Here is a 24984-nt window from a genome sequence, read left to right as displayed (position 1 = left end):
AGTCAATGTGAATGTCCCACTTCAGGTCCTGAGAGATAGTGGTGCCCAGGAACCTGAATGACTCCACTGCAGTCACAGTGCTGTTCATGATGGTGAGTGGGGGGAGTGCAGGGGGGTTTCTCCTGAAGTCCACGATCATCTCCACTGTTTTGAGCGTGTTAAGCTCCAGGTTGTTGAGACTGCACCAGACAGCCAGCTCTTTAACCTCCTGTCTGTAAGCAGACTCGTCACCGTCCTGAATGAGGCCGATGAGTGTGGTGTCATCTGCAAACTTCAGGAGCTTGACAGAGGGGTCCTTAGATGTGCAGTCATTAGTGTACAGGGAGAAGAGCAGTGGGGAGAGAACACAGCCCTGGGGAGCTCCGGTGCTGATTGTACGGGTGCTGGATGTGTATTTTCCCAGCCTCACTAGCTGCTGCCTGTCTGTCAGGAAGCTGTTGATCCACTGACAGACGGAGGTGGGCACGGAGAGCTGAGTTAGTTTGGGCAGGAGGAGGTTTGGGATGATCGTGTTGAAGGCAGAGCTGAAGTCCACAAACAGGATCCTCACATAGGTCCCCGGTCTGTCTAGGTGTTGCAGAACATAATGCAGTCCGATGTTTACTGCATCGTCCACAGACCTGTTTGCTCTGTAGGCAAACTGAAGAGGATCCAGCAAGGGTCCAGTGATGTCCTTCAGGTGGGCCAGCACCAGTTTTTCAAATGACTTCATGACTACAGACGTTAGAGCCACAGGCCTGTAGTCATTTAGTCCTGTAATTTTGGATTTCTTTGGGATGGGGATGATGGTGGAGCGTTTGAAGCATGAAGGGACTTCGCACAGCTCCAGCGATCTGTTGAAGATCTTTGTGAAGATGGGGGCCAGCTGGTCAGCACAGGATTTCAGACAGGCTGGTGTAACACAATCTGGGCCTGGTGCTTTTTTCCTTTTCTGCTTCCTGAAGACCTGGCGCACCGCATCCTCACTGATCTGTATTGCAGGTGTGGGGGAGAGGGGGGATGCAGGAGGTGTGAATGGTGAGAGCGCTTGATTGGAGAGGTGTTCAGGGTGGGTTGCAGGAGTTGTGAGTGGTGTGAACAGTTGTTTGGAGAGGCATTCAGGGTTGGTTGCAGGAGTTGTGAATGGTGAGAGTGCTTGATTGGAGAGGTGTTCAGGGTGGGTTGCAGGAGTTGTGAGTGGTGTGAACAGTTGTTTGGAGAGGCATTCAGGGTTGGTTGCAGGAGCTGTTAATGGTGTGAACGGTTGTTTGGAGAGGCATTCAGGGTTGGTTGCAGGAGTTGTGAATGGTGTGAATGGTTGTGTGGGGAGGTGTTCAGGGCAGGTGATGGGTGTTCTTTCAAACCTGCAGTAAAACTCGTTCAGATCGTCTGCCAGTCGTTGATTTTCCACAGTGCTGGGGGGTGGTGTCTTGTAATTGGTGATCTTCTTTAGGCTTTTCCACACTGATGCGGAGTCGTTCGAAGTGAACTGAGTCCTTATTTTTTCAGAATAATTCCTCTTTGCCACTTTGATCTCCTTTTCCAGTGTGTATTTAGCCTGTTTATACAAGACATTGTCCCCCTTCCTGTAAGCATCTTCTTTGGCCTGACGGAGCTGTCTGAGTTTTGCAGTGAACCACGGTTTGTCATTGTTGTAATTTAGTTGAGTCTTGGTAGGAATACACATATCCTCACAGAAACTGATATATGATGTTACGGTCTCTGTGAGTTCATCCAGATCGGTGGCAGCAGCTTCAAAAACACTCCAATCAGTGAGGTCAAAACAAGATTGTAAATCCTGCTCTGCTTCATTAGTCCATCTTTTTACAGTCCTTAATACAGGTTTAGCTGATTTTAGTTTCTGCCTGTAGGTCGGTATAAGATGAACCAGAAGGTGATCAGAATGTCCCAAAGCTGCTCATGGAACAGAGTGAAATGCATCCTTTATTGTTGTGTAACAGTGATCCAATATATTACTGTCTCTTGTGGGACAAGTAACATGCTGTCTGTATTTTGGCAGTTCACGGGAGAGATTGGCTTTATTAAAGTCCCCAAGAATGATTAAAACAATGTCTGGGTGTTGTTGTTCTGTCTCTGTGATCTGCTCAGCGAGTTTCTGTAAAGCTGAGCTCACGTGCGCTTGCGGAGGAATGTAAACACTAACCAGAATGAACGAATGAAACTCCCGCGGCGAATAGAACGGCTTGCAGTTAATGAAGAGCGTTTCGAGATTTGAGCAGCACGTCTTCTTTAACACAGTTACATCTGTACACCACCGTTCATTGATGTAAAAGCATGTCCCGCCGCCGCGCGATTTCCCCGTTGATTCTGCGTCGCGATCCGCTCTAAACAGCTGAAAGTCCGGCAGATGGAGCGCGCTGTCCGGTATGGTGTCATTCAGCCAAGTTTCCGTGAAACACAGAGCAGCAGAGTGGGAGAAATCTTTATTTGTCCTAGAGAGCAGAAGCAGTTCGTCCGTTTTGTTGGGTAGAGAGCGGAGATTTGCCAGATGGATGCTAGGCAACGGCGTTCGAAATCCGCGTTTTCTGAGTCTCACGAGCGCTCCCGCTCGCTTTCCCCGCCTGCGCGTCCTCTTGAAGCGTGTGATCAGGGCAGCCGCTCCGCCGACAAGAATGTCCAGCAAAACATCAGAATAGTCGAAAACCGGTGAAATATCGGGAGATGTGTGTTGCCGAATATCCAGCAATTCGTCCCTGGTGAAACTGATTGCAGGAATATAACTAAAGACAGGACAAACTAACAAAAACACAAAAACAACTGCAGAGCACGTCACGGAGGCAGCCATCCTGTATCGGCGCCACTCAGACATATATCTGAGTGGCGCCACTCAGACATATATGTCTGAGTATCAGACATATTTAATTTTTTTATAGTGAGATGTTGACCGTTAACTGGTTGAGTAAAATCCAAACTATTTGTTTTAAAGCCCTGTTTATGATTTAATTCGTTCATATAACTGCAGCCTGCATCCAAATTGACTTTCAAAAGAGGAATACAACATTGTAAGCTCATCCAAAGGAAACCTACTGTTTCCTGTCTGTTGCCCTTATCTGTATGAAGGAACAGATGAAGACGGAGGTTGATGTACCTGCGGTGTCGCTCTCTCTGTGCTGCTTGGTGGGAGGCTCGTCAGTCTCCCACGGGGTGGACTGGTTGATGGGGGTCTGGCCCCATCTCACTCCAGGAGCCAACAGGAGACTCGGAGTCTGTGTCTCACCGGGAGAAAGACCCGCTGCCTGCAAAGAGACAATATATATATATATGATTGAGATCAGACTATAGCACACAAAACAGCTCATATGAACAGCTTCTATCAGTGGGAATTTTCACCCAATCACACAAAACAAAAGAATGGACATGTGAAGCCAACTTAAAACACAACAACACAAAAAGAAAATGCTAAATAATTTGGAAAAAGCAGAGCAATTTACTGAAGCTTCCAAAATGGGTTCATAAACCCAGGATTTAATGGGTCATTTTATGATGTTACAAATTAAATTTGACTTTATACCAATTCCAGCTTCGGATTACTTTCTATTTACAATAAAAAAAATAATATTCTACCCTAATATGAATTTCAATAACAGTAATGACACTTATGTGTGTTTATGTCAGGTTTTGTGCTTTTACGCTTGGTTTTTGCGATTTCCTCTGCGTTTTCTGCACAGCTGAAATTATGAGGCTCTAATTACACATTGTGAGGGAGTCCGGCGCTTATAATCAGTATTTCTCAAGTTCTTAGAAGTACTAAGATATAAATCAATATATGAAATCGATGCACATTTACTTAATTTTCGAACAATTCACAATTAATCTTAAATAGCCAATTCATAAAATAAATTAAATAAAATTGATGCACAATTTACTCCAAATTAAGCTGTCATTTTCTAGCAATTCACAATTAACCTTACACAGTTAATTAATAAAATACAAAATATAAAATACAACTGAAATAAAATAAAATAATAATAAAATAAAGAAAAAAAACTAAAAAAAAAACTATCATGATTGTACATTTTCTCCAAATTACGCTTTTGTTTTCAAGCAATTCACAATATTTAAAATAAAATAAATAAAAAACAGGGTTGCACATTTACTCTAAATTAAGCTGTTACTCGCATAAGCATTTTCACCCTAAATGCTTGGATAACAATATTAATAATCAAACTTTAGTGCACAATGAAAGACAAGGAATTTGTGTTTTTAATGAAGCACCGAGGCACTGAAGTGTACTGTATTCATAGAAAGCGGCAGCTAAATAAGACTGAAAGAAGCTGCTCAAAAAAAAGCCTGTAAAATAAACAGGAAAAAAGCGAACAACTTTCAGACTTTAGAGATTAATAAGAGCAGTGGAATTTGCTTCACTTGCTTTTCTTTGCTCAACTTTTATTGAGTTGAGATTCGGAGTCAAACAGTGGTGTGATCCAGACAGATGAGTGAAGCGAGTTTCAGAGAGACGAGTTAACCCTGCATCGCAACCTCACCCTGCTCCCAAAACCCCTGAGTTAATGGAAAAGACCTCGTCATCAAGCCTCTGCTCCGGCCTGCGAGTTTTCCTCTGTTCCATTATCCTCCCTGACCTGCGCTTTACTTCATCAATTTACCCATCATGCATCTCTGTCACCTCGGCCCAAAGCCAATTTGTTGTGGGGTTACGCTGCATGTTGACATCATCAACAAACGAAACATCTCATCATGACTGGTGTGTGTGCAGATGCAAAGGACCGACCTCCAGACGGTAAGTGCTGTAGCTCTCTGTCCGCAAACCGTGGGAGTGTGTGCTTTCAGCTTAACAGCTGCTGTAAAAACTTTTTGAGTTTGATCATTACATTTTAAAACCGCATGAATTCTTGAGTTCTGGGACAAAATAAGCCACAGAACTGGAAAAACAACGTTTTTAATATATGAAGGAATCAGGGTTATTATAGCTAACCAAAACTGAAACTACAATTGAAACCATTAAAAATGTCTATTACTTCAAAGAAACATTTCAACATTTCTCTTTTTAATTTAGTTTTACTTGATGTATTAAAATAACGAAACCTTAAACAAAAATAATAAGTAACAAAATCTACATGGATGTATTTAAGCAAAAAAACGACAAAAAAAAAATGCAAATGACACATAATGAAATTATTACAAATTTAAAAAACATTTTGGTTTGTATGATTTCGATATAATGGTTGATATAAAAAATATATAAGACATACATAATTACTTTCATAAATCAATCAATCAATCAATACAAAGGACATAATTAACCAGTCACATCCGTTTAAATTAATGAAATAATATTTTTAATTTTTTAATAATTACATTAATTATTTTAAATATATAAAATAACTGGTATTTAATTAGACCTCCAGAGGTTAACTCAAATATAAAAAAGTTTAGGCATTTAGCAATGTCTCCTCTGGTTTTCTTGCTCCTATGCTAAAAACAAATAAACAAACAAATAAATAAATCTGCACCTAATTTGCCACATTGTATTTAATAAAATAAAACAAATAAATAATTAAAACTATATTATTATAATTTTTGAATAATAAAATAAAATAGCCAGAAAGCAAGATAACACCATATGGCATAGCTGTGGTATCTTTAAACCACAAATTTGGCAGAAGCATGTAGAGACGCACTAACTCTAAGCAATAACCCAAAACTCTCCAAAAAATCCCAGTGGAGAGATGAAAGAAGATAAAAAAGAACCTATTAGACTTTCTGTCCCTCCAGACTTTTGAAGCCCACCTACCTCAACTTTGTCCTAGTTCACAAAACCACACAAAAAAAAAACTTTTCATGAAAAACTGAAGACATAAATAGGCCGGAGACTAAACAATGCTGTTGCTGTCCAGCATGTCTTTATGAGTCAGGATTGATTTATGCTTTAAATTGACCAATAGTTACCTTGTTTCATGATCGCAACACGCTGCTCGACATGTAGCCTAATAATTCTCCATCACCTCTCGCTTTTTCTTTGTTGTTTTTTTGCCCTGTTCATCTCCCAAGTGCTTTCTAATTCTCATAAAAATGCATAATTTATGATGTGGTATTTTCCACTGTAATAATCCTATGCATTTCCTATGACCAGCTGTCACGAAATGTTAAATCTTCATCGGGCTTAGATTTTTATAAGCACGATTGTATCAAAACACAATATTGCATATCAAATTTTCCCACAGTCCTGGTGAGAAACACATAAAATGCGCGTTTCAGACTTTTTACGGCATCTGCTGACATCAGTGACGACAGACACTGGAAAACGTGGTAGGACTTGAGCATAGCCAAGCATTCACTATTTTCTTGGTGTTTTATTTCATCTCTGGTTCTACCAGGCCCTGCGTCCCTGGCGGTCCATTATCGCTGTGTGGCAGATGGCTTCCCTGACTCAACAGAAAACAGCCTGGGATAGAGTGTGTGTGTGTGTGTGTGTGTGTGCGCACATGTGTCCTGTGCAAAACCAAGCAACCAAAAATAAATGAATAAATAAATAAATGTGCTCATGCTCTTCAGCACAAAGAAGTTTAACGTTTGTAGTCGGCTGTGGCCTGGGATTTTTTCTGCAGTGAGCATCCAGTTACAGGGAGGACTGTCTTTCTGTTCCATGGGGAGTGAAGGACACAGTGAGCACACGACACGCTCATGATGCAAGACAAACAACACAGACCCAACTCACTAAACAGTTCAATGCATGCTTCACTGCAAAAACATCTCAGTCACTATTCACCTACCAATAGAGATTAGAATGCTTGAATATTAATAATAAACACATCATGTAGGTACGGAGGAATGAATGCATGAATAAATGAATTAATGAATTTATTAATCCATTAATTAATGGATAGAAAGACAGAAAAATAAATAAATACATTTATTAATTAATAATAATTTTAATTTAATGAATTAAAAATATAATTAGCAGTTTCTATTGAATAAATAACTAAATAAACATGTAGGAATGAATGAATGAATGGATAGAAAGACAGATAAATAAATAAATACATTTATTAATTAATAATAATTTTAATTGAATGAATAAAAAATATAATTAGCAGTTTTTAGTGAATAAATAATTCCCCACCTAATATTAATTAATAAATCCAAAGTAAATAAAATACTTTTTATATAAAATAAAATAAATTATATATTATATATTGTAAAAAAATAAAATATATATATTGTATCTATCAGGCAGGACATATTAGTGTTTTTAAAACATGTATATGTTGTTGTTGTTGTTTCTTTTTTTTTTATAAACATTAAAGAATTTCCCTTGTTTATTATTCACAGTCTCTGCAGTTTCAATCACATTACTTCTTAATTTAAAGAAAAACGGCAATTACAATTTATTTCAGACAACATAAAAACTTACAATACATTTGTATTGCTTTATACTACATCCTATTTATGTATAAGGGTTGTTCTGTAAAAATAAAATAAAACTAAACAAAATTAAATTAAATTAAATAATAAAATAAAAATACATTTGAACCCTCCAATTCATTGCTATAGGAAGTTCTGTAAAGCTTGTCTGAGTTTGCAACAGAAACCACAGGGAAAGGACTTTAGTGACGGGTCAATTCATTCTCAGTGAAGTCATATACAAGCAAAGATGCTCTGAGATAAAAATGAACGCTATACAAATCATTTTTCATCAGGCTAATGGTGTAACATCACTCAAGAGTTTCCTCCATTAAACATATTCACTGCTGCGCATTACAAAGACTACAACTTCTATAATGTAATCTCTTAAATGTCATTTTTAATACATGAGTAGGCCACCCGATTGTATGGCACTTATAACAGGTCAATCGCTCTACCATTTGAATAATGTAATCACTATGATTTTCCTCATTCAGGTGCACAAATGAGGTTCGGGGGACGCATTCTACTCTGGAAGGAGCCAGATTGGTCAGAAACGATTCCAACAGGACGTTATCTGAGAGCGCTGCAGCCAAGCATGGAGCTGAGGTAAATATCACCATGGTTACACGCTTCCTGTACAGCACGGCAGTGAACGAGCTCTCTCTCTAGCAGGCCAGCGTGCATACAGTAATCCTGCACCCTTCTGACTGCCTCAACATACAGTACGCTTAGATGAAAGACACATACATTCATTTGTCAAACAAAACCAGAAAATACTAGAAAAGCAATGGTGTAGTTTACAGTATAATTGAGGAAATTCGCCATTGAAAGCTGATCATGTTTTCACATCACAACAAAGAGCTTCTATTTGAGTTCGAAGGAATAAAGGAACGAACTCACTAAACAATGTACACTATTTCATCTCAAACCCAGTATCTTATTCACTTACAACCAGTGGAGGATCAGAATGCTTGGATAATAATAAATATAAAAGGTATATAGAAAAAACAAACAGCACCTAATGTACCAAATATATTTGCATGTGTGTGTATGGGTTTGTGTGTGTGTGTGTGTATATATATATATATATATATATACACACACACACACACACACACACACACACACACGTATGTATATATTAGAAATATAAGTAAATACTGAAATATTCTTGAAATTATGTCGTTCAGTCAGGTCATAGTAACAATTCTTTAAAAAAATGTATTCGTAAAATTATGCACACACACACACACAAACACATATATAGTAAGGAAAATACAGGTTATTCTTTGAAAACGTTTAATCTATTTAAATAAATGTGCCAATGCTCTTACAGTGAATATTACTGAAACATTGCACTAATGTTACCGCAATCACTCTCAAAATAGTTCCCCCCCCCCTTTTAAACAGCTATGATAAGCATTTGCATCATTTATGATTTGCAGTCATTCCAATATATAATTTTAATCACATTATTTAATATGAATAAATATGGGTAACAGCTTTGCTATATATTACACCCAACATAATAATTTTCGATCTACTTTCTACTATGTCCAGTTCGTTGCTATGGGATGTTGTTGAAAGCTTGTTTGAGTGGTAAAACTCAGAGTCAAATAATACAAAAAAAAAAAAAAAAAAAAAAAAAAAAAACCTTTTTAGTTTGAGCATGGGTGGTGCATAGTTTCTAGCATAATTGACGAAACTGGCCATTGCAAGCCTATCATGTTCTCACATCACAACAAAGAGCTTCTTTTAGTGTTCAAAGGAATAATGAAAGCAATTCAATATCCTCTTCACAAACCCCCTGATTCTGTACGTCCTGCAAAGCTCTCGTGTTACGGCGAGGCTCTCCACGCATGCCAGCCGACATGAAGAATACGAGCGTTGATTTCGCCGAACACAGGCTCTTTTTTCAGATAAAGAGAGGGGCTGTGGAGATCCTACCATTCCACCGTCCTGTCCACTGCACCAAAGCACACCACACATCAACGGCAGGAGGACGGCAGACAATGGCCCTTTGTCCAGCGGGGGGCCTGAGGGCTTCTTTACGCCTCCATTGTTCTACTGCCTTGGATAACCTAAGGACTCTTGATCAAACGAAAGCCAGGATGAATAGCAACGTCGAGCACTTGAAGAACCCTTCAGTTTATCCGCAAGCAGAGCTACTGTTTGTTTTAAAGGGCAGTGAGCACAATGAGCTACCTGACAGCATCTACCCTACAATCATTCTCATTAATCAGCATAGTCACGTTCACTTGTCAAGCTTATTCTGACAAAATCTTATTCTATCAAATCTTCATATTAAGCACATAACTAGAGTATATTCTTTCATATTTATTGTTGGGTAAAGTCACATTCAGGAAATTTAGATGAAATTTTGTGGGGAAAACAGTCCGTTTTCCATTCTCAATAGTGTAGTGATGTATAAAGCACTGCTCACACATAAAACAATTACAAACCAAGCAGATTTCTGTTGGTCAGCGTGGAAAATTCATGTGACCAACTTTAATGAGAGCAAAATATGCATGGGAAACCGCCCATCGCAGGGATTCCTACTGATAGAAATAGAAATAACCCACAAAATGTCTTACAAAAATTGTACGACTAACCACAAACATGTTCATTACTTGAAATAAAGCAATTAACCAAAATAAAATAGATAATTACTTGAGCTAGTTGGCAAGGAACAATTCTTAATTTAATTTATTTGAACTTAAACTGATATAAAAACAAAAAAAAATACTGAAATAAAATTATAATTTATTTTTAAATTATACAACTTATACAGACATCTAAAAACGAATAAAAAACAAACAATAAAATTATATTTTTTTGTTTACTAAAATTAAAAAGAAAAGGAATATATATATATATATATATATATATACACACACATATATATACACCTGTCAACCAGTTCTTGCCATTTTTGTGTGCAAAATGCTTCAAATGCTCTTGCTACAGCCTGTTCTCTGACTGTCTGGGGAATATTGCACAGTTTCTTAACAACAGTAAGTTCTGATCTGATATATATATAATGGCTTCAAAAATGAATAACGGACAAGAAATAATTCTGCCTGAATACTCGGCTGAAGCTGGCACAGTCCGGAGTTTGCTAGATAACAGGTGAGCCAGGGAATCAGCGCAATATTATACAGAGGCTGCTAAAGTTACGAGTGTGAAGTGAATCAATATAAACTTTACGAGTGAAAAGAGCGCAAATCAAACAAGACTTGCTTAAAGAGTTAATGTAATAAAAATGTGCGCATTGAATTGATTCAGTCGTGTTCAAATGATCACTAAACGTTTGTCATGGCATCTCTCTGCTTGCATGATAAATATTATTTAAGAAATTAATAATTATTTTAGTTTAACACGACATTCTTGTTCAGTGATAACTATGAAAAAAAAGATAGCCATAACGGACTTATCAAGTGCTGTACAACGTTGTATCCGAATGCAGATACGAAAAATGTTGTGATTGTTACAGACACAAATACAAATACTGGCTGTTACATGAAAATGTAAATATGTAATTTCATAATAGTTTTGACAATTTATATATGTAATTGTTGCAAAAGGCTATGCATTAATAAGCATTTATTGACAATAAAAAAATCTATTTAATGTCTTTTCATTTACAGTAGCATGAACCACGGGTAGTCGAGTAACTAGAGTATTTTTTTAATAAAAAATTGACTAGTAGAAATCAGTAGTCGTGCAACCCCTAATAAATATATTAAAAAATAAAATAAAGTTCTTACATAGAGAGAACAGTCATTTGGCATTTTACAGGCTCAAACAACACGGCCATGTACCAAAGCTGGCAGCATTCAGGTCATGTACGTCTAGGGCTGCCGGGTACCTGCCATGGAGACGAATGGGAATGCTAATGGATCGCTCTCTCCAGGTATATAACAACTCTTGGCCAGGACGCCATCTAAACATGTTATGCATACAGCGTGTTAATATCTGTTGATCTCCTGCAGTCCGTTTCTCTCCCATATATGACTCCTCATTCACAGCAGACCATGAAAGGAGTGATTATTCCTGGGAAACAGAGAGAGCTGGAGGAGAGGTGGGCCGGTCCACAGAGAGGTGGGCGAGAGACTCAGTTGGGACCGGCAGGACCAGGCATGCAGGAAACATCTGCTCCTGCTGGCATGAACATGCTGTTTGAGAACATGTTATATGACTGACATGTAGGAATGCAGCAAGAATGGGACCGAAGCTGTGAGGAGAGATAGAGAGAGTGTGTGTGTGTGTGTGTGTGTGTGTACCAGAGCCGAGAAGAGAACGAGAGGGAGGTAGATAGAGAAAAAACACTTGAGTGAATTAAAGTGTGATTTAGACAGAAAGAGGGTGCCAGGTCAGCAGCAGGGCAGTAAGAAAAATGTTAATCACTCTCATTCTTACCAGTATAAGTTAGTTGACATTAGAACATTAAAAAGCTGCTCTACACTCCATTACCAGCACTGCTGCATCAGCTCCCATCACAACCAAACATAAAAGCCTTCCTGCACATTTACAACATGCAAAAAATGTGTCGGCTAATAATCAGTATTGGCCAATAAAAGCAATTATCTGCACTATCTGATTGTTTAAAAACAGCTGATGGTCAGAGCTGATTATATACAGTAATAACGCATTGACGAAAAGTTGTTAACACAGGACGTTCTCAATAAGCATTTCAACCGAAAAGAAAAACATAAAAAAAAGAAGCTTGTGAATATGTTGCTTAACGTTGCATTTACCTCAGAAACGTTATCCAGTGTTCACAGTTTATTAGTTAGCTATAAAAGACACCAGATGGAGCTTATTTGCTGTTAATTATATATGAATATTTGAATATCATGACACAATTCATGAGTTACATATGCAATGGAGTTATATATAAATAAAATGAGTGTGATTATTGTCAAAACATCTTTGAATATAATAAAATTCAACAGCATTGAATATAATAGTTTTGTTGTTAATTGTAATCTTTAATATTTTGTACCAAATGAGAGGTTTTAAGTATCGTTTACAGCATAAGTTGGGAGATATTTTTTTCTCCTTAAAAAAACTAGACTATTGGTATAGTTATCAGCAAATATCATTCAAAATAATCAATATCGGCTAACAAATTTAGTATCGGTGCTTCCCAAACTTTTCATTTACTGTAAAAAAGTGAATGTATAAACTCACAACCACAATGCTTGGATGTGTTCTGTGTGGTTACCAGGGTGTTGCTAAGGTGTTTGAGTTGCTATGTGGTAACTAGGGTAGTCTATAGGATGACTGCTAAGTGGTTGCTAAGGTGTTTAAGTGGTTACGAGTACATTGCTATGTGGTTGCTACAATGTTTTTAATGATTGCTAAGATGTTTTCATATATGCAACTTTAAAAAACAAATTGATAAAACTGATTTGGTCCTGTTTCAGTGCAAGTAGTGTCTTTGTGATGTTCTCACAGTCCAAGTCATTTCAAGCGAATGTCAGTATACTGTACATAAAAAATTCAATCAAAATCTAAAATTCAATAACACCACCTGTTCACTGATTCTGCCTGCCACAAACAATACTCTCCACTAATTCCTGACTGCAGGGATCATGCAGAAATGGGGAATATGCTGCTGGCAAACCCGAACCGGAGGCGAAATGGGTTTTTCAATTTTATTTAATCTTCCTTTTCCAACATGTTGCAGCCAACGAGAATATGGCGGCACAGTCGGGGGCAGCGTGGAGAGAGAGAAAGAAAGTAGAAAGCTCTATCCATCATCAGGCGTCATCACATCATCTCCTTTGACATGCTATTTTCACTTGGCCTGAGACTGGCAGCTCTGATTCACAGAACATAACTACCATTTTGACACAAAGAGCTACTGAAAAGCATCTCATTGAATCCCCTTTTCATTGTTTTTCTCTTTTCTTAACCCACACCACAGTACACATGGTAAACAATGGACAAGTCAAAATGTCCTTGCAATTTGCTCTTTACAAGACCTTTTAAAGTGCTGAATCACGTGAGCCGGTACCATTAATGTTGAGTGGAGTGCAAACATCTAGGAAAAGAGCAAAGTAGAAAATGTGTGTGACGCTGGAATTCAGATCTGTCAGAAGGAAGAATGGTTTCAACGTGGGTTGCCAAAGGTTCACTTGTCATCAGATTTAAAAGAATTCCCAGCATTCTTTGAGAAATGATGGAATACTGCTGGGTAAGAAGAAAAAAAAAATCACTGGAAGTCACTGCAGATGTTCCTGTATGAAAAGATGGATCACGTGAGCTTCATTGTCTTAACTCTCTTATAATGAACAGTAAAAATCACATTCATGCACATCATACAGACATTGATTTTTTTTTTCTGTTAATGTATAAACCTTTCAAGACTGAACTGCAGGTAAGCTCTGATGCTAAGTGAAGACACTGTATATGCTTATATGCACTGCATATAATTCTGCATATAATGAAAAAAAAATTAAACCAGTAATATTGTTAAATGTTATAAATTAAAATGAGTATAGTTTTCTATTAAAAAATTATTATGAAAAGTTTAAATCAAAATATAAATTATAATTTTTGACACAAATCTGATTTTTCAGCATCATTACTTCAATCTTCAGTCACATGATCCTTCAGAAATCATTCTAATACGCTGAAGAAACATTTCTGATTATTATCAATGTTGAGGGCAGTTGTGCTGCTTAATAATTATTTTTCACAAATCTTTGATAAACACAAAGTAAAAAAAAAAAAAAAATTAAATAGACAACTTTTGCTATAATATAAAGGTTAACTGATGAATTTAAAGCACCCTTGCTGAATAAAAGTATTAGTACTAAAATGAAGTATTAATCTCTTTCCTCAAAAAAATGAAAATTTGATGTTTATCTGCTTACCCCCAGGGCATCCAAGATGTAGCTGATTTTGTTCAGTCAGTAGATTTGTTCAGTCAGTAGAAAACAGATGAAGATTTTTAACTTTATTTATATTGTTTCTTTATCTCTGATTCACCGTAATGTCCGAACTGTCCTGAGCGCATTCTTCTCAACAACCGACGTGTGACTCGTGTGTCATGTCACAAGTTTCTTGCACAGACTGATCGTTTCATGTCTTTACACATCGATGCATTATCATGAGCTGCAGTGTTTAATTTGGTTTTGTTTGTGTATGCTTTTTCGACTATCAAAGCTGTGATTCCCATTACTTCCATTATAAGACTGACAGACTGCAACGTTTTGAGTAAAAAATCTTTGTTTTTGTTCTACTGAAGAAACAAAGTTACCTACATCTTGGATGCCCTGGGGGTAAGCAGATAAACATCAAATTTTCATTCTTGGGTGAATTATCCCTTTAATCACCAAAAAATTATACTGCAAAAAATAAATAAACTAATTTATAATAATAATAATAAAATATACAAAAAAGGGAGAAGTTGTGGCCTAGTGGTTAGAGAGTTTGACTCCTAACCCTAGGGTTGTGGGTTCGAGTCTCGGGGCGGCAATACCACGACAAAGGTGCCCTTGAGCAAGGCACCGAACCCCAAACTGCTCCCCGGGCGCCGCAGCATAAATGGTTGGTTTGTTCACTGCTGTGTGTTTGTGCACTTTGGATGGGTTAAATGCAGAGCACCATACTTGGCTGTATGTCACATCAAGTTTTTTAGAACTGTAGTTCAGTCCCTCAAAAAATACTATAAGTACACAATGACCATTTTTTTTAAACCTTGCAACGAGAGAAAGATGAGAACATTTGTGGGTAAAAGACTAGACTAGAACTGAAGTCGGTGAATTTAAATGTTGCTCACTATTGCGCTCTATTAGCAGTCACTGCAACAGATCACTGCTCATATACATTAAGATGCATTATGCTCAAGTCAACAGGGTCACTGTAGCCTCAAATCACCTGCTCTCATTGACAATAAATGACTTCCAGTTGCTTTGTTGCTGTCAGTATGAATATGGGCATCTTAAACAAAATAGAAGTTCATAAATGAGTGCACTACATGCTCACCAGCTCTGTTAATGTTCATGTCTTGCAACACAACAAAACGCATTAAGTGAAGTACACAAGAGTATATCTGCTAGAATAGCAAACTAACGCTTGCGGTTTATTTCAACTGGCATTATTAAGCTGCTAAGCTCAGTACTCTAATAAGCGCAATTCATTTACATTTATCCAATATTGCATGTATTGCAAATTTATGCATATATTTTTTATCAAACTGAAGAGCAATCTTGAATGCAAATTCTACACTGTTCTCACTGCAATGCATTTTGGGACTGCCTCATACAATGTTGCCCTATATTTTGGTGAAAATTAGGGCTTTTACATGGCAGCATTATTTTGCCGTCAACTGTTTAAAAATGTCTTTGACACCTACAAATATTTCAGGGACAGCGAGACATTGTGAGCCATCAGAGCTTGAGTCACACATGATCGTAATGCACTTCTGACTCACAGAGCTGATTCAAATTTAATTAAGACTCATTCTGAGCCATTTAATCTCTACAATCGCACTGAAGTTTTATGACAGAAATGAAGCATTAAAAATCTTGCTGATAGCACACGTAACTATGGCTGTCCTTCACAAGAACAAACAAGAGCAAGTGAAATGCCTTATGCTGGATCCAATAAACGCCACTGATGGCCACTCTTTTCGTCACAAAATATCTTCCACTTGTCAACAAAAAGACCACAGGGAGAAAGTAATAGTCTTGCAGAAGATGAACTTTATACGCTGTGACATTATAACAGCGCTGAGGCTGGAAAAACTGGTGCACAAAGAGGACAACAGATGCACAATTGTGATTTATTTTCTTTGTTATTTTTTTATTTTGACAGATATGAATGGCTGACATTGCTATGATACACGCATGCATATATAAGCTATAGTCTATAGATTGTATGGGACACTGGGGCTAGTTTAAACATTTTTAAAATGTGGTTAATTTAGATTAGGATAACATCTGTGAATTTTATTATTCAAATCATATTTATTATTAAACTATGGCTGATTCTTGTTATTGAGGTATTAATCAAGTATACAGAATTTTCACATTTTCTGTATTTTAAATGAAAACAATAAAACATGCGATGCAATACAGCAAGATTTAACTACATAATGAACATAGATTCTGAGTACTGTGTAAATATTCAAAATTGGTTTTTATTATTAAAGTTGTCACATTTTCATAAGGCCAGGTGGATCACGTTTTCACATGTTTCAATGAACACAACTGTAATTTTGTTCATTTATTTTAAATTAATTAGTTTTTCATTAATATATATACTTCCTTTAGAACACGTTAGCCAAAACAATCTTTGTTTTTTGTTTTATTTATTTATCTATATTTTGTGAATCATTTTGTGCTTCATAACCATTTTACTTTTCAAATTTGGTTTCAATATTTAATGTGGAGTTCCATTGTGACAAAATTATCCAATATACGGTGAGACAACATGCCCCACAAAGGTGTATTTATTCATTCATTAATTGATTCATTAAATATCCGCAATAATGGTGAAAATGTTCAAAAGATACATAAAAAGGCATAAAAAAATTATTATATTTCTATTAAATTCTATAAAAGTTTCTTCAAAATAATTGTTACATTTGGGGCAAAGAAAAGAAAACACTCAGTGGCACAATAAAATATAATACTTTTATCTATTTTTGGATCGCGGGAGTTGCTCCACACCGCCTTAGGCTGGGAGTTTATTTAAAGAACGAAAAGCTGACTGTGGCAAACAGGTGCATCTAAATGATGTTGAGCGGCACCAAGAATAACACTACATACCTCCTCAGAGGAACCTCTTTGTTTTTCCATCTAATTACCAGTGGGCAGAAATAGCCTGATTCTGTCCCAGCCGTGGCTTTGTCAATGCAGGCACATCGGCAGGAAATCGGGTCATTAAATGGAGGAGAAACCCCAGCAGACTGTCAAACATCAGCCGGCTCCTCCGGCCCAAACCACATGACTGTCAATCACCGAGGAAAATCACACAACAGCATAAAGAAACAGCAGCGTGAGATGTGGGGTTATTCATGCTCACACCGAGCACCTGATGCTTTATTCACCCTCAAGACGCGCGGGTAAATGCAGTTATGTCCAACTTTAGTTTTTCTGAGAGGAGCACTGAGTGTATCCCACTGCGCTTCTACTGACCCCACAAAGAGTGCTGTGATATATGAGATGCTAATATCGAAGCCAGTCAGCAATGCCCTAGCAACACCTTAGTAACCCCACACCAACATGCTAATAATCACTGTGAACACCCCAGCAGACCACACAGCAATGCCTTGGCAGCCATTCACAACACATCAGCATTATGGCACACATCTTGCATGGGACCCACTCACATTGTCACAAAAATAAATAAATAAATAAAACATATAAGTGTTGATTGTTTATGTTTATGTTCTTGGAGACCCAACAATTGTATTAAAAAAATAAATAAAATTGATCTCAGTTGCTGAAATGGCTGCTTTACAAAAGTATATATAGACTATTGGCTATAGATTATAAAATTGGACAAAAGAGGATTTTGAGTCAAAAGTCCAGCAGAGTTTTTTTTTATGTTCAGTTTAATACTTAATATTTAATACTTAGTCTTTAAGTACAATCATTGTTATGATTTTTATTATGCAAATGTATTCATAATTATACAATTGTTCGAATGTGTAGTTTAAATGAACTACATTTTTACAATAACTTATGATTTCTGTTATTCAAATTCATGCCCTAATTTCACTATTATTAATTATCTGTGCATTTTAAAAGTACTCAATTTATCAGTGTTGTAATATTAATTAATTAATTCATTCATAAAAATTAATTTATAAATTTATCAACCGCAATATTTGTTTGCTAAAATATTTTTTCCCCTTAAAAAATGTAAATGTCTAAGTTTACTTGTTGATGTTTACTTTTATCTTTTTTAGGGAATCAAGTGTTAGGTTTTTTGAAATGGATATACATTTCAGAAATTACTATGCTACACAAGTGCAAATATAATCTATAGTCTATAGATCATATGGTACAAAATTAAAAGTCAAAATGATTTTCTGTGTTTTTTTTTCAGTCTTACATTGTCATTTTTAAAATGTATTAACATTAATTTAGCCAAAAATAAACTTCCAATAAATAAATTAATAAAAAAAACATGATGGTCATGATGCCCAAAGAATATGCGACACACATTGTGCCTTTTTTTTTTTTTCAAACAGACATTTGCTGCAGATTTTGGACTGCTTTTGTTCAGCATATCTGATTCTCTCAGATTTTGAAAGCAGAGGGAGAGAATGATCTGGTTCCTGGTCCTCTGATCACCCCTGCGCTCACCTGCATCAGTGTTTATGTTCCTCACATTAGCTGGATTCTGCAGTTTACATCCATTCTGCTGATCTAAGCAAAGACATCATGTGACTCACATACAGATGCACTGGGACTAAAAACCAGTCTCTATTACAACCCACAGTGAATAAGCACCTACTGTAATATCTATCAATATATTAATTTATATTAACTAGCAAATAAATTAATAATTAAATTATAAATTATTAAAAAATATAAAAATTAGTATATAAAATATTTTCATTTATTATTATTATTATTATTTCATATTAGGGATGTAGCTCCATAACTGAGACCGTTGCGATACACATCTCGATGCATAGCCATCGATATGATACATTAAAGATACATATGAAGCAGCTACTTATGCGATGAAATACGATTCACCCCTATTATGATGCAGTCATCCGATTGTAGTTCGATTTAACACAATACGTTGCTACACACACACACACACACACACACACACACGCACACACACACACACACGCACACACACACACACACACACACACACACACGCACACACACACACACGCACACACACACACACGCGCACACACACACACACATTCTTTATATGAAATTTATTAAAATATGAAAAGTAAATTTTTATATTTTTAACATTTATTACACCAAAGGAGAGTGCAAATAAAAAAGAAAATCTGTAATTTTTTAGGAGAACTTATAAATTCTATTACTCAAATCTATGCTATAGTTCCAGAATTTGAAGCATTTTAGATGTACACAATTTTTCAGTGTTGTAATTGTATTTATTCATTTATTATTTTTTCATTAATTTAAAATAATGTATTTTTTTGCATTATTTATTCATTTATAATATTCTAATATATTATTATTATTATTACTGGTTTATTTATTTTTTTAATTTTCTCCCATGTGAATAAGCAGAATTGTTCTTCCTTTTAAAGAATTTAAATTTGCATCTTTACAAATATCTGTGCAAGTTTTGACAGCCAGATCACTAGTGCCAGTGTTTCCTGTGGCCAGGGCCTCCTTGGCACGTTGTTATCTTCCAAGAAATAAAGTGTTTTTTTGCCAGCCTCTTAAACCTAGCCTCTAGCATACAGGAAGATTAGAAAAATCCACTTACAAAAAATGAGATTGAAATTCACTGTGGTATAACATTCACAGACTTTTTCCCCTTGCTGTTTCTAATTTTCTTGACAACTAAACTGCTGAATTTCCAGCCACACATTAAAAGAGGCGATGAGCTAAAACACATCAGACGGACGCACTGCACAAAGATCAAACTCTTCTCTCAAAGTCTTGCCAGGTGTTCAGTTCCCATCTGCTGTTTAAGCTTTATTTTGTCCTCTCCGTGCACACGCACACATATAAACACACACTAATGAGACAGTTTCAGTCCCATGAGATGTTGTGCAGAAGTAATAAAATTATGGCAGAAAGATCAATTACAAATATATCCCTCTAACTAGCATCCACTTATCTATCAGCGAAATGAAGATGCCGTTTCACACCATAGGCGTTAACAGGATGTAAACCAAGCTGCAATGCAACTGCAACATCAGGCTAACATTGTGATTTAACACTGACTGTTTAACCAAACTGCAGCACCACAAAGAAAAGAAAATTACAAATATTTCCATTAACAATGGCTGTAAATTATAAATGACTAATGAAAACTAAATAACATCCAAATGATGATTCATCTATACAAAACAAAACCCAAACCTCAAAGTGTAGCTATAAACTACTTGATTTATGTGGATTCAGTTCGTTTTACTCAACAGAAAGCACTGTTTGCATTCACACCACAGTCTCACTTCACTTCACTAACAAAACCTGTTTGTCTTCATGCATCACATTGGCATATTGATAAATGGGACTGATGCAGTGGCGTACCGTACACCCCCACAGCTCTAGTAGTGCGTGGGGGGCCCCTTTGGGGTGGCCCCATTGCAGGACATTATAAAAGGCATTCACAAATTACACAGAACATGTTTTTGCTTTGAAAAACAAAAGACGCGACAGTAAAAAAAGAACAAAAACAAAACACTCAAGGACTCTTTTTGTAATTTTTCTGAATTTTTTAGAACACCATGTCATGCTCGAGACATTGCAAAAGATGTGGAACGCGAGCACAATGGTAGTGCAGTGGAGTGAAGGGCCAAATTTACCTCTTATTGTGACATAGGCAATATACATTTTAGGGCCCCTCTTCCTTATTAATATATACATAACCACCCAAAAATAGCAAACAAAATTATAATCCATGAAAACAGTTGCAGTTTTCTCCATCACAGAATCCCACTGCTGATAACAAAATGTAATTTTAATTTAGAGCAACTAACGGAGACTTGAGCCTTTAATATCCAAACGAGTTATGAGAGAGAGAGAGTTTTCAACACACTATTTAATCATTACAAAGTCAGCAAAACAATAAATCCAAATATCCAACACTCAAAAAAGGGGTGCAAAAGGACCAGCAGCGTCCCTACTTATATCGAAACGGTAAGTTGAACTGCTTCAAGAAGCGCCATTATTACCTCCATGCTGAGAAATGTCATATAGATTTTCAGTTGCAAATCTGCTTGCTTGATAAAGTCGCAGGGCAGCACGGACAAGTTTCTGTGTGCATTTGAGCCACACATGGGCTGGACGTGAGTTTGTACTGTATGTGTGTGGGTTTTATGAGAAAGAGCAGGAGAAAGAAAGTGCTTCGTAAAATGTAAGTTTGTGAGGAAAATAAGGAAAAGGCGGTAGTTTTTGTTGTACTGTCTGTTATATCTATTTTATTGGTTATTGTCTTTTTGGGGTTTGGTTCTTTTGTTGTTGTAGGCAGCCCGTAGAATAAATATTTATTTCTCCTTATTGGGCCCCCTGGATGTGCAAGCATAGGCAAGTGCTTAGATGCCTATGCATAAATCCGGCCCTGATGAAGTGTAAAAGCGATTTGAAATAAAACTTAACCTGGTTTAAGATTACTGAAAGTTCTAACAGCCTAAGAGATGTCTGTGTGCTATTATTGTTGAAGGATCCTCTTGCTATTGCTTAAATAACAATCAAATCAGAGCAGCTGCACTTTTGCTTCCATGTTCAGACTAAATATTTATTTCTGCAAGTATTTCAGTCTGACTCAAAAGTGACTGATGTCCTTTTAATGTGCACTGGCATCTATGCCGAAGCTAAATGTTTGAATTATTAAAGTTGACCACTTTACTGACAGTAATTAAGTCTACATACACTTCATCTGATTTAAGTATGCGAGTAATTAAAGGCTTTTGTAATACCTGAAAACAGCTTAGTGAGTAAAGATTGAGATCAGTGTAGAGCGCGGCTAGAAATGAATTGTATATATGCAGAGATGCTGTAGTGACATGTTACTAGTAAAATTACATTAATAGCAATTCTGAAGAATCTATACATTGTTACATTCCAAGACATCATATGGCACATTGTAACTGAAGCCTTGAGGTGAAGTGCGCAGAAACAAAAATAATATCTAAATATGAATAAAATGTCAAAAAGAATTAAATGAAATTATTAGGAAATAATGCAACTAATATTTAATAATAACAGTCATAGTATTAGCAGTAGCAGCCACATTAATTAACAAATCAAATGTGTTCAGAGTCTGTGTCAAACAGCTGTGATATTCACAATAATAATACAAAAAAGGCCAAATTTATTTGACTGAAAAATGCAGGAAAAACAGTAATATTACAGATTAATACTTAGATTAATAGTAAAAAAAAAAATGTGTGTGTGTAGAAACTGTTATTTCTATACGAACATGCATTTAGTGAGACAATATTTTTCTAACAAAAAACACACAGACATGAATATTGAGAAATGTAAAGAAATAAACATTTCGTTTCATTATATAAACACGCATACAGTGAGACCATTTCCCAAAAAAATGATTTGAAATATTATTATATAATAAATAACTAATAAATAAAAGTAAAAATAAATATAGCATTATATAAAGCATTAAGTGAGATCATATGGCTACTTTTTCATCCACCAAAGTATGAGTTAAACTCCCAATAGAGAGACACCAGTAACCATGACAAATAACCTGCAGGGAAAAGTAATCAGAAGAAGAGTAAAAATGGTGTAGTAACGGTAATGTAAGAGTACAACAAAACTCTAAATGGGTACAAACGGCCGCAGTGTTTTCTGTGATGGCCTTTTGCTTGACGGCCTATAATTGGCTTGTAGCTGCTTTCTAGTGCGATTGTTCTCTAATGGAGATGCATGCAGTCTCGTGACGGGACACGGAGGACACAAACCCTCAGAGAATAGCCTGTGAATCTATTCCTCCACCCAGACATTTGTAAGAGTCATTAAGTGCGTTTAAATGAGGTTGTTTAAACTGATGAAATGAGGCAGTATATTTGAAAGTGGACGCAGAGACCATTTTTCAGTGTTACTCACTCTGGGCGATCATTCATCCACGGATGGCAAAAAGTCCTGCGACCACAGCGCTTAGGGGCAAATGTCAAAGAAATAAAACGCACGTAAGCAGTCCCATTATGTTGCAATAATAAAATGATGGGAATATTTGTTTCAATTACACTGCTGCTGCCGCAAACGGGGACATGACGCTCGCTGAAAGGACATGATTTGGTTACAGACGCATTTTGGCAGTCAATTGTGAATTAGTTTCTTTATCAACGGGGCATTTGATAAACATACGAAGCACAGTTGTTAATTTTACAGTTTAGGAGGAAATGAAACGTTTCTCTAGAGACGGCGTGCGCTGTCGTCCTGCATCAGTGACCCTGGCGTAGCACGAGGATGTGATAACCCTCGAGGGCCGGTCGATCGATTTGAGCAGAGACCTGAAGTGACAGTGGGAAACTCAGAGCGGCCCGACCGTGGGGACAAAAACATCTTCACACACACAACATTTTCACCTTCCACCACGCTCTTCATACTTCTCATTCACCAGCGGACATCAGAGATCTATTCATATTTTTACCCTACATATTACAAATTTAAATGAATCTGAGTAAAAAACAACTGCCTAAATGTTTTCCCTCCCATCACAGTGTATAAATATTGATATTTTTCTCTTACACTATATAAATCAAAATGCCGGCGCCTAAAGCAGGAAAATATTACCTTGTAATGATGCTTTACCCTGCCTCTTGAAGGGCACGGCGAGTAAGAGACTCTTTAGAAGACAAAAGAGAACAAACTGGCTCTGCTGAGCTCCATGGAGTCATTTTCAAGTCTCCAAAACAGTGACCACACATTTCATATCGGGCCCTTCATAATGGTAGAAATAACGGCTGAAGTTTCTGACTCATGAATGATGGTAAGTAGTTTTTAATAAGACAAAAGAAATGTAATTAACTGTTCCACTGTCACATGAACACCTTGTTCTAACAAAAGGGTCGAACACAAATACTTAATAAAAACACACTCAGTCTCTTTCAATAAAGCTACCATTCATTCAGAACTAATTACATTTTTCTCCCAGCCCTGTATTTGTCATAATAACACACTGAAACTTGACAGCTGCTGATTCAGAAGACAAAAGATGAGACAACGAATAAGATGATTTATAATCATTTTAGGCTCAGATTTGGGACCATAAAAGAGCTTTATTTGAATACCATTGTAAGTGTTTGTTATGCTTTTTCTTAAATCAGTATATTTATTGACTTTTTTAATAAACGTATACTGTATAAAGGTAATTTTATATATATTATATTTATTATATGCTTGAATTTAAGAAAAGAAAAATCAGTAAGCAACCAATCTTAGCAACTCGCTTGATTATTAATTTTTACTATTAATACTTTGTTTTAATTAATACTTTTACAGAAATGATGCATTAAATTAAAAGTAGAAGTGTATATAATATTACAAAAAACACTTTTGCTTGTTTTGTTTTTTTACTTTCTATTCAACAAAGAATCCTGAAAAATGATATCATGCTTAACATTTCACAAAAATATTAAGCAGCACAGCTGTTTTCAACACTGATAATAATCAGAAATGTTCTTGAGCAGCAAATCAGCATATTCAAATGATTTCTGAAGGATCATGTGACACTGAATACTCAATGATGCTGAAAATTCATTACATTAAAAATGCAATAAAAATAAGTCACATGTTAAAAATTGTTAAAATAGTTAACATTACAATATTACTGGACATTTGATCAAATAGCATTCTTTCAATACATTAAAAAAAAATCAAATCCTGTGTAATGTATATACGTCATAGAGTTAAAATGCTAATTTAAAGTGCATCAGTTAAAGAAACACAGTTGTGT

At 36.3% G+C, this 24984-nt stretch overlaps 1 protein-coding gene across 4 annotated transcripts in view; it reads right to left on the bottom strand.

Moving 5' to 3' along the window:
* Positions 1-24984, bottom strand: part of LOC132092162 (kelch-like protein 29) — a 240087-nt gene that overhangs the window by 103449 nt on the left and 111654 nt on the right. For 3 of the 4 annotated variants that reach the window (XM_059498263.1, XM_059498264.1, XM_059498266.1), the window contains one exon: positions 3089-3236. In XM_059498263.1, the coding sequence (XP_059354246.1) occupies positions 3089-3236 (148 nt within the window). Of the gene's footprint in view, positions 1-3088; positions 3237-9169; positions 9508-24984 lie in introns of those variants that run through there. The other variant, XM_059498265.1, reaches the window with a different exon arrangement.

The sequence above is a fragment of the Carassius carassius genome, chromosome 18 (assembly GCF_963082965.1).
Source record: "Carassius carassius chromosome 18, fCarCar2.1, whole genome shotgun sequence".
In the NCBI taxonomy this organism is placed as follows: domain Eukaryota; kingdom Metazoa; phylum Chordata; class Actinopteri; order Cypriniformes; family Cyprinidae; genus Carassius; species Carassius carassius.
The sequence above is the reverse complement of the archived record's forward strand: the minus strand, read 5'-3'. Positions and strand labels throughout refer to the sequence as shown.